The 11721-nt window shown below is 43.2% G+C and overlaps 1 protein-coding gene across 1 annotated transcript; it reads right to left on the bottom strand.

The window, feature by feature from the left end:
* Positions 1–809: 809 nt before the first annotated feature.
* LOC143774696 (olfactory receptor 2A12-like) lies at positions 810–11352 on the bottom strand. Its single transcript, XM_077262460.1, has 2 exons — positions 10453–11352; positions 810–857 (listed from the first exon to the last, which is right to left on the bottom strand). The coding sequence occupies exons 1-2, from the start codon at positions 11350–11352 to the stop codon at positions 810–812; spliced, it is 948 nt and encodes a 315-aa protein (XP_077118575.1).
* Positions 11353–11721: the final 369 nt, after the last annotated feature.

Here is an 11721-nt window from a genome sequence, read left to right as displayed (position 1 = left end):
GCTAGCATAGTTAGGATACTGGCTGCAAATAAAAGGACAAAACCACACCTTTGTCCAAATAGGCAAGATTTAAATTATATAGAGTTTATTTGCGCTGATATATATCCTAAACTTCAAAAATTGAGCCTTATTTAAATATAGCTTTTATAATTAGTCAGCAGTGGGGGAATAGCAGAAAGCAAGCATGGAGAACTTTAACCCCTTCATGACCTTGGGATTTTCTGTTTTACCGTGTTCGTTTTTCGCTCCCCTCCTTCCCAGAGCCATATTTTTTTTATTTTTCCATCAATATGGCCATGTGGGGGCTTATTTTTTGCAAAACGAGTTGCACTTTTGACATCATTGGTTTTACCATGCTGTGTACTAGAAAACGGGAAAAAAATTCCAAGTGCGGTGAATTTGCAAAAAAAGTGCAATCCCACACTTGTTTTTTGCTTAACTTTTTTACTAGGTTCACTAAATGCTAAAACTGACTGGTAATTATGATTCTACAGGTCATTATGAATTCATAGACACCAAACATGTCTAGGTTCTCTTTTATCTAAGTGGTGAAAAGAAATTCCAAACTTTGCCAAAAAAAAAAATTGCACCATTTTCTGATACCCATAGCGTCTCCATTTTTCATGATCTAGGGTCAATTGAGGGCTTATTTTTTGTATTTCAAGCTGACATTTTTAATGATACCATTTTGGTGCAGATACGTTCTTTTTTTTGCCCGTTATTGCATTTTAATGCAATGTCGCGGCGACAAAAAAAACATAATTCTGGCGTTTTGATTTTTTTTCTCACTATGCCATTTAGCGATCAGGTTAATTATTTTTTTCTTGATAGATTGGACGATTCTGAATGCGTCGATACTAAATATGTGTAGGTTTGACTTTTTTATTGTTTTATTTTGAATGGGGTGAAAGGGGGTTTGCTGGAAGCGCCGGTTAAATGCTGCTGTCAGCGTTTGACAGCGGCATTTAACTAGTTAATAGCTGCGGGTGGATCGCGATTCCACCCGTCGCTATTGCAGGCACATGTCAGCTGTTCAAAACAGCTGAAATGTCCTGGCTTTGATGTGGGCTCACCGCCAGAGCCCACATCAAAGCAGGGGATCTGACATCGGATGCACTATCCCGTCCGAGGTCAGAAAGGGGTTAAGGAAACATGCAAGACAGCTTTGTTAAAAACTATAAGCGATGTAAATAAAACAAAACTTTTGTAGTCCACTGCCACTGTGGCCCTAATATCAATTAAATCAAATAAAATAATCACCCTATAATTATGCATAACTGCTATGACAAAAAGGGGCACACACCACCCCAATTGGACATTTTCCTGGGAGCAACGTGAAGCCTCACAAATTAAAATCACTACTTAACATTGATCAAATATATTATTCTCATCGATCTTAATAACATAGGACGCTCACACAGCATAATTCTGCTGACAATAAGACAACAGGGCATGCAAATTGTTGCCCATTTCTATTGCCACATATATAATGAAACAGAACCTCTTAGAATTAAGCAGAGTGCGCAGCTCCAGGTGCAGGTCCAGAGGGGTGTGTGCCTGCCAGAACGTACGTTTCGGCCTCTCCTTCATCAGGGGCACACACATCCTCTCTCTGGTGCATTTATATAGTATGTGGACGTGTGGCACTGACACGGAGTGGCGTCACATGCCAGGAAGTCACGTCCCCGGTTGGAAGTGACGCGTGCAAAGCCATGCCAACTGCAATGCCACCTGGCATTGGTATCACACGGTGGAAGACCACCGCATGGAGATGCCGAAGGCCGGGTGGTGCCACAGCAGCAGGGCAGATACATGAGAAATATGACGGTCCTGTTCTTTATTTGTGCCACCGTGGCATCATCTTGCATACAGGTGACTATTGGTGTGCCTGTCACACTCATGTTTCCCTGCTAATGCTCACCCGCTCAGGGTCTCTTTGGCCCTTTTACCTGTCTGCATGTGCAGTTTTATTTGGTTTGCATTATCATGGGCTGGTGCCTTCTACCTGCTTAGGGTCTCCGTATCATCACTATTCCCCTTGTGGGCAGCTTGTTCCACACTATTATGTGTTGTAACTAGCCACGAGTTATCTGGTTATAGCTATTTGGCTTTATCATTTTGGGACAGAATTTATCAGACTGTGATGGTCTACGTATGTAGGGGGCTATATGCATGTGCACGCATCACGGGGTCATTACAGTATGTGCATTCAGCACAATTGCTTACTTATTGTATTGAGCATTTCTTTATATTTTGTATGCAGCATGTCATTTCTTGAACGGGCCTGATGGGGGAGTTGTTGTGTTACTTTTTTAATTGTTTTTAATCATGTCTCATCATTAAAGTTGTTCCTTTTTGATAATTATATTTGGTGGTGTGCATTAAGTTTTTGAGCGGCTGCTGTCCTCTTTTCGTTTGATTACAGCAGCAGGGCAGAGACGCGCGTTCAAGCAGGGGATGTGCTGCCAGTTAACACATAAGCTCAGGTAAACACTAAATATAAAAGAAAAAACAAAAGACATAAACCCAGGCTCCCAATCTAGGTAAGCTATTCCAAGCACATCATTCTACAATACTGCTTAATATAAATGGAAGCATTTCAATAGTTATTATACATCCCCATACATGGCAGGAAAATTACCATCCACATTTATGATGGAAAACAAGCTTATATGTCATGAAGAATGTAAGTATATAAAATATATAATAGAGCATTATTGTTGACATCAGTCATGTTGATCCATTGTAGATGGGAAACAGCCACAAATGGAATAAATCTCTGGTTTCAACTTGCATGGAGGTTGCAAAGATGGAGAAAAACAGTAATCTGGGAACCATCAGCAAAACTACTACACAAGAGATAAAATCGTTAGTAACTTAAATAAAAGCGTAATATCAAAAACATAGCAGCAAATGACCAATATATATTTCATATCATATTATCATCCAGGCAGAATATCATAGAAAGGGAGCATAACTCATGTTCTCATTAAGTCCAGATGGATGTAGAGAACCCAGTGTCCAGATCCATCTGGTCTCCATTTGGGAAATCTCCTGATGATATGAACCTGTCTGCAGAATTAATGTGCATTAAAAAATAAATACATTTTTGTTGCTGAAAAGCTCTGAATTCCTTATCTGCTAACAAGGAGTTGAACTTTAAACCATCTGACAAGGGAAGAAATCTGGTTATCTTGAACTATACCACCTACAAAGACATGTGTGTGAAGATCCTAATGGATAGGGCCATCTATGGCATATTACGCCAAGACCCCACTGCGGAGTTTAATACAGAATTAAAATCAATACTCTCTTCAGCTTTGGATTTACATCTTATCTCCAACAATGAAAATGACTTCATGCTGCAGAAAATGCCCATTATACCGACATACTATGCCCTACACAAAGTGCATAAAGGATTGTCCCCATTAAATGTTCCCTTCGTAGTCTCTGGTAATGAGTCTAATGACTCTTCCTCACAGAACTGCGGTGTATACATAGAAAGGGTGTGGAGACAATTTGTTACGACTTTACCTACACCAAGTAAACGGAGTAAAAGAACACCACCAAAAATGGAAAACACAATAATTTTATTAAAGGAGTATCAGATAAAGATAACAAATACATCATAAATTATGACACAAAGAGGAAAAAAGATGAGGAGACATGCTGGTACAGCAAGAAGGAAGTGGACAACCAAGTTACCAAGGGTGAGTTGGATCATATATCAAAAAATAATTGCAACCAATATCAATAGTGCATGAAAATGAAATAGACTGATAGCCTAATGTCACCTGACAATACAAAGGTGACATCAACCCCACAAATATGAACCCCACTTGCCACCGCTAAAGGGTAAGTGGGAATAGATGGGCAAAGCACCAGAATTGGTGCATCTAATAGATGCACCTTTTCTAAGTAGCTGCGGGCTGATAATTTTAGGCTGAGGGAGTCAATATCCTTGGCCCCTTACCAGCCGGAGAATATCAGCCCCCAGCTGTCTGCTTTAGCAAGGCTGCTTGCCAAAAATGAGGGGAATCCTACGTCGACTTTTTAAATTGTTTATTTAAACATTTTTTTTTAACTAGCTTTGGACCCCTCTATCCTTCATAACCAGCTAACACTGACAGCTAAGGGTTGCAGCCCACAGCTTTCATTTTTGCCTTACTGGTTATCAAAAACACAGAGGAACCCAGGCCATATTTTTTATTAATTATTTTTTTAGAGTGCATGCACCGACTGATGAATACTCCCATCAGCCACAGCCTGCTCTCACTGTTATTAGCAGCAGTGAGCGTCGGCTGATAAGAGTAATAGTCCCATCAGCTGACGCCTGTGACCAGAGGTAACTTTTTACCTCAAATCATAGCTGTGGGCTCATGCTGTTATTTGGGCTCTCTGACAGGTAGTAATGATTTTCTTGCCGATCAGAGGCAGTGTTTGCCGTGCTGTCAAACCTATTAAATCCTAACTCTCAGTTGTTCCTGAAGGCCATTTAATGCTAATGATTAGTATGAGCCACAGAAGGTTGTAGTTCTACAAAATGGGAATGTCCCGCAGATGCACTGCATTAATGGAGAAAACAAAACAAAAAAAGTGCCAGGACTAGGGTTGAGCGATACCGTCCGATACTTGAAAGTATCGGTATCGGAAAGTATTGGCCGATACCGGCAAAGTATCGGATCTAATCCGATACTGATACCCGATACCAATACAAGTGAATGGGACTCATGTATCGGACGGTAAATCAGCCCTTTCTGTCCTTCTATATGGGGTTCTGGAGGGGGGGGAGAGTGTGGGCGGTGCGTGGGCGGAGACTGCGTGTCTCTGTGCGGGCGGGGTCTGTGCGGGCCTGCCAGGGATCTCATTCTATGCGGCCGGCGCTGTATGCCCAGACTTGATGCGGCGTGCCGGGGCTTGATGCGGCGTGGGAGGGCTCTGCGGCGTGCTGGGGGGGTCTATGCGGCGTGAGGGGGTCTAAGCGGCGTGCTGGGGGGTCTATGCGGCGTGAGGGGCTCTCTGCGGCGTTCTGGGGCGTCTATGCGGCGTGCTGGAGGATCTATGCGGCGTGCTGGGGGGTCTATGCGGCGTGCTGGGGCGTCTATGCGGCGTGCTGGGGGATCTATGCGGCGTGAGGGGCTCTCTGCGGCGTTCTGGGGCGTCTATGCGGCGTGCTGGGGGTCTATGCGGCGTGCTGGGGGGTCTCAGCGGCGTGCGGGGGTCTCTGCAGCGTGCTGGGGGGTCTCTGCGGCGTGGGGGGGGGCTCTGCGGCGTGGGGGGGTCTCTGCGGCGTGGGGGGGTCTCTGCGGCGTGCGGGGGTCTCAGTGCGGGCATCGTCCGATGGGACTACAAGTCCCATCGGGCTATGCCTGCTACACTGACAGTGATTGACACATTAGCCAATGATGGGACAGTAGTAGTCCCATCATCCGGCTAATGTGTTGAATGAAAAAAAAAAAAATACTCCATACATACAAAAGCAACAAAAACTGCATCAAAAACTGAACCAAAAACTACATCAAAAACCGCACCAAAAACATGCAGCAAAAAAGCACCAAAAACTGCATCAAAAACCGCATCAAAAACTGCACCAAAAACCGCACCAAAAACCTGCAGCAAAAAGCACCAAAAACTGCATCAAAAACCGCATCAAAAACTGCACCAAAAACTGCATCAAAAACCGCACCAAAAACCTGCATCAAAAAAAGCACCAAAAACTGCATCAAAAACTGAACCAAAAACTACATCAAAAACCGCACCAAAAACATGCGTTTTTTGATGCAGTTTTTGGTGCTTTTTTGCTGCATGTTTTTGGTGCGGTTTTTGATGTAGTTTTTGGTTCAGTTTTTGATACAGTTTTTGGTGCTTTTTTTGATGCAGGTTTTTGGTGCGGTTTTTTATGCAGTTTTTGGTGCAGTTTTTGATGCGGTTTTTGATGCAGTTTTTGGTGCTTTTTGCTGCAGGTTTTTGGTGCGGTTTTTGATGTAGTTTTTGGTTCAGTTTTTGATGCAGTTTTTGGTGCTTTTTTTGCTGCAGGTTTTTGGTGCGATTTTTGATGCAGTTTTTGGTGCAGTTTTGATGCGTTTTTTGATGCAGTTTTTGGTGCTTTTTGCTGCAGGTTTTTGGTGCGGTTTTTGATGCAGTTTTTGGTGCAGTTTTTGATGCGGTGTTTGATGCAGTTTTTGGTGCTTTTTTGCTGCACCAAAAACCGCACCAAAAACCTGCAGCAAAAAACACCAAAAACTGCATCAAATACTGCACCAAAAACTGCATCAAAAACCTGCAGCAAAAAAGCACCAAAAACTGCATCAAAAACGGCATCAAAAACCTGCAGCAAAAAAGCACCAAAAACAGCATCAAAAACTGCATCAAAAACCGCACCAAAAACCTGCAGCAAAAAAGCACCAAAAACTGCATCAAAAACTGCATCAAAAACAGCACCAAAAACCTGCAGCAAAAAAAGCACCAAAAACTGCATCAAAAACCGCATCAAAAAGCTACATCAAAAACAGCACCAAAACCTGCATCAAAAACCGCATCAAAAACTGCACCAAAAACTGCATCAAAACCTGCATAAAAAACTGGTGCAGTTTTGATGCGGTTTTTGATGCAGTTTTTGCTGCAGGTTTTTGGTGCCGTTTTTGATGCAGTTTTTGGTGCAGTATTTGATGCAGTTTTTGGTGCTTTTTTTGCTCCAGCTTTTTGATGCGGTTTTTGATGCAGTTTTTGGTGCAGTTTTTGATGCGGTTTTTGATGCAGTTTTTGGTGCTTTTTTGCTACAGGTTTTTGGTGCGGTTTTTGATGCAGTTTTTGGTGCTGTTTTTGATGTAGCTTTTTGATGCGGTTTTTTATGCAGTTTTTGGTGCTTTTTTTGCTGCAGTTTTTTGGTGCTGTTTTTGATGCAGTTTTTGGTGCAGTTTTTGGTGCTGTTTTTGATGTAGCTTTTTGATGCGGTTTTTGATGCAGTTTTTGGTGCTTTTTTTGCTGCAGTTTTTTGCTGCAGTTTTTTGGTGCGGTTTTTGATGCAGTTTTTGATGCAGTTTTTGGTACTTTTTTGCTGCAGGTTTTTGGTGCGGTTTTTGATGCAGTTTTTGGTGCGGTTTTTGATGCAGTTTTTGGTGCGGTTTTTGATGCAGGTTTTTGGTGCGGTTTTTGATGCTGTTTTTGATGCAGGTTTTTGGTGCGGTTTTTCATGCAGTTTTGATGCAGGTTTTGATGAGGTTTTTGGAAAATAAATAAACGGAAAATGTGCATGATTTGAATGGAAACATGTATGAAAAATAACGGACAAAAAACGTTCCTATGAGTTTTCCGTCTGGCGGAAACAGTTTTTTTTAATGAATCCTGCAAAAAACGGATGAAATGTGTGGCCATCAGGCGCAATCCGGCGCTATTACAACTCTATGAGAAAAAACGGATCTGGCGGAAAAAAATGGATCCGGCAGGAAAAAACGGATCTGGCGGAAAAAAAACGGATCTGGTGGAAAAAAACGGATCTGGCAGAAAAAAACGGATCCAATGTAAAAAAAACGGATCTGGCGGAAAAAACCGGATCCGGTGGAAAAAAACCGATCTGGCGGAAAACAACGGATCCGACTGAAAAAACGGATCTGGCGGAAAAAAACGGATCCTGCAAATGTGCTCGCAGGATGCATTTTTTTTCCCCATAGACTTGTATTAGCGACGGATCGCGACGAATGGCCACACGTCGCGTCCGTTCTGCAACGGATCCGTCGAGTTTTGGCGGACCGTCGGCACGAAAAAACGTTCAAGTGAACGTTTTTTTGTCCGTCGCGTCTGCCATTTTCTACTGCGCATGCGCAGCAGAAACTCTGCCCCCTCCTCCCCGCACTTCAGAATGGGCAGTGGATGCGTTGAAAAACTGCATCCGCTGCCCACGTCGTGTACAAATTTCACAACGTGCGTCGGTACGTCGGCTCGACGCATAGCGACGGACCCGTACTGACGCAAGGGTGAAAGAGGCCTTTATGAGCGTTGAATTTAAAAAAAAAAAAATGGAAAAAAACGGCGTGGGCTCCCGCGCAATTTTCTGCGCCAGAGGGGGAAAGCCGACGGCCGGGGGCCAATATTTGTAGCCTGCTATGAATATCAGCTCGCAGCTGTCTGCGTAGCCTTTACTGGCTATTAAAATAGGGGGACCCCCCAAAAAAATGACGTGGGGTCCCCCTATATTTTATAGCCAGAAAGGCTACGCAGACAGCTGCGGGCTGATATTCATAGCCTAGAGAGGGGCCATGGATATTGGCCCCCCCCCCCGGCTACAAATACCAGTCCGCAGCCGCCCCGAAAATGGCGCATCCGTAAGATGCGCCAATTCCGGCACTTAGCCCCTCTCTTCCCACTCCCGTGTAGCGGTGGGATATGGGGTAATAAGGGGTTAATGTCACCTTCTATCGTAAGGTGACATTAAGCTGGGTTAATAACGGAGAGGCGTCAATAAGACGCCTATCCGTTATTAATCCAATAGTAAGAAAAGGGTTAATAAAACACGCACACATTAGGAAAAAGTATTTTAATATTCTTCATTTCACCATACTTACCATACTTCAGCGCCTGCAAAAAACGTAAAATAATAAACCGCATACTACCTGTCCGCCGTAGTCCAATTAATAACGAGTGTCCCACGACGATCTCCCCTATAGAACAGTGACATCGGGTGACATCACTGCTCTATAGGACCCTCAGTGACACACTGACAGGAGACAATGGCTCCTGCAGTGCATCACTGAGGTTACCTGAGTTCAAAGTGTCACTTTATATAATTGCTGCATGGGAAAATGTCTCATACAGCAATGCCATAAAGTGAGACTAGGGACTTTTTTTTTTACAGCGGCGGAGGAATACAGTGGCGGAAGGATACCTTCCTCCCATCATTGTGTTTCTGAGCCCCTAGAGAGCGGTCGCATTATTTGATGCTGCTGCTCTCCACGGGAGATCGTCGTGGGACACTCGTGGATTTCTGCGGACAGGGAGTATATTGGTTGTTTGTTTTTTTCACATTTTTTATAGATGACACTGGCTTCGGGGATCAAAATGACAAGTAATGGTGAGTATGTAATCTATGTTTAATGTAATGTATGTCATGTATGTAATGTATGAATGTACTGTATGTCTATATGTATGTATGTATGTAGAATGTATGTATGGAGTATTTTTTTTTTTTTTCATTCAACACATTAGCCGGATGATGGGACTACTACTGTCCCATCATTGGCTAATGTGTCAATCACTGTCAGTGTAGCAGGCTTAGCCCGATGGGACTTGTAGTCCCATCGGACGATGCCCGCACTGAGACCCCCGCACGCCGCAGAGACCCCCCCCACGCCGCAGAGACCCCCCCCACGCCGCAGAGACCCCCCAGCACGCCGCAGAGACCCCCGCACGCCGCTGAGACCCCCGCACGCCGCATAGACCCCCCAGCACGCCGCATAGACCCCCCAGCACGCCGCATAGATCCCCCAGCACGCCGCATAGATCCCCCAGCACGCCGCATAGTCGCCCCAGAACGCCGCAGAGAGCCCCTCACGCCGCATAGACCCCCCCAGCACGCCGCATAGACCCCCCCAGCACGCCGCAGAGCCCTCCCACGCCGCATCAAGCCCCGGCACGCCGCATCAAGCCTGGGCATACAGCGCCGGCCGCATAGAATGAGATCCCTGGCAGGCCCGCACAGACCCCGCCCGCACAGAGACACGCAGTCTCCGCCCACGCACCGCCCACTTTACATTATAGTGATTTTAGCACTGTGGGGACTTCCGATTCCGATACCCGATACCACAAAAATATCGGATCTCGGTATCGGAATTCCGATACCGCAAGGATCGGCCGATGCCCGATACTTGCGGTATCGGAATGCTCAACACTAGCCAGGACAAAACTAATGATATCAATTACTTACTTAAAAGATTAAACTTTATTTTATTGCTAGCAATACAAATACTAAAATTGGTGGGAAACCCCATAGAAAACTTATCAGCAGTTAGGTTGTATATAGATAAATATTCAATACTTTACAAATATACAGTATATCCACTTAAAAATGTCTAACAGAAAACCCAATAAATATATGTTCCACAACAGGAGCTACATGCAAGTAACATAAATATGTAGTAACAGGAAGGTCACACATCAAGCACACGACGCTTGTCTCACAATTGACCTCTGATGAAGCATTTGTGATACTCATGTTGGGTGTTTGATGAGCTTTCGTTACTACTTATTTATATTTGACTGCATGTAACTCTTTGTCCTGGTTGTGAATGACATTGCAATGGATAAGAGAAGCTTTAGAATTTTTTATTTTCAGATGTTAAAATCGCTAACAAAACTAATGATAAAAACTAACCCATCAATGATGCAACTGGGACTGTTTAGTGCCTACCTGAAATATCATAGACGTCTAAATGAGGCTTTACGCAATGTTTCCCGTACAGCTTTGCTCATATCTTTATTTCTCAGACTGTATATAATGGGGTTAATAAAAGGAGTGAACACAGTATAAAGCAGGGATAGGATCTTACTCACGGTGAGTGTGAGACCATTTGTTGGGACGACATAAACGCTAAAAATTGTCCAGTAGAATATGGAGACCACAGTGAGGTGGGAGCTACAGGTGGAGAAGGCTTTCTGTCTACCGGTACTGGATGGTATCCGTAGAACTGTTACAACTATATAAGTATAAGATATTACAATGATTGTGGTTGGAATAAAGACAAAGGGAAAACCTATTACATATATCTCCAATTGGATAATGAAGGTGTCAGAACAGGCAAGTTCCAGTAATGGGACAATGTCGCAGAATAAGTGGTCAATGGTATTTGGGCCACAAAAAATGAGCTTTGCAGTTTTAATAATGTAAATCAAAATAATAGAAAATCCAAACAGCCAACATGCCATAGATAATATCACACAATATCCACTTGTCATGATGGTGGAGTAACGTAGAGGATTACAGATGGCCACATATCGGTCATAAGACATTACGGCTAGAAGAAAACATTCAGCCGCTTCTGAAGCACATAAGAAATAAAACTGAGTGATGCAATCAATAAAAGTAATGGTTCCCCCATTATTCAGTAGGATGTGAAGCATGTTGGGGACAATATCTGTGATGACCAAGATGTCACTGATGGACAGTTGTGAGATGAAGAAGTACATTGGAGTTTGGAGGTTCTTGCTAGTGGACACCAAGTTGATGATCAGAAGATTCCCACTTAATGCAGTGCAATAAATTGTAAAAAAAAGACCGAACAAGAAAATTCTTAAGCATTGATTGATCTGAAATCCTAAAAGAATAAACTCAGTGACCCCTGTTATGTTGCTTTCCTGCATTTTAGAATGCACAAAGTATGAATCATTTGCCCCTTTTAAGGTGAGAGATGTGGAAACAACTACATATTTTACACAATTTTGGGAATATTGGTCAGAAAAATGTAATTATGTCTAGAACGGTCCAGAAAATTAAAAAAAATCAGTTGACTGTAAAAAAGAATCTTAGACTGATGTCCTGTTAGATGTTCATCAGACAAATGGATATGAGCCATAGCAGGATTACATCCCGATGTTATATACTAAGTAAAAAGCAGTGTGCTAAGTGAGACAGGTCTTGGGAGACTTATCTCATTGTCTCCTGAGTCTTATTGCGCTAAGACAAATACAGAATAAAATTATAAAAGTAAAATTAAGGATGCGTTTCTAAGA

Source organism: Ranitomeya variabilis, chromosome 5 (assembly GCF_051348905.1).
Source record: "Ranitomeya variabilis isolate aRanVar5 chromosome 5, aRanVar5.hap1, whole genome shotgun sequence".
NCBI lineage: Eukaryota > Metazoa > Chordata > Amphibia > Anura > Dendrobatidae > Ranitomeya > Ranitomeya variabilis.
This window is presented reverse-complemented; position numbering and strand designations above follow the sequence as displayed.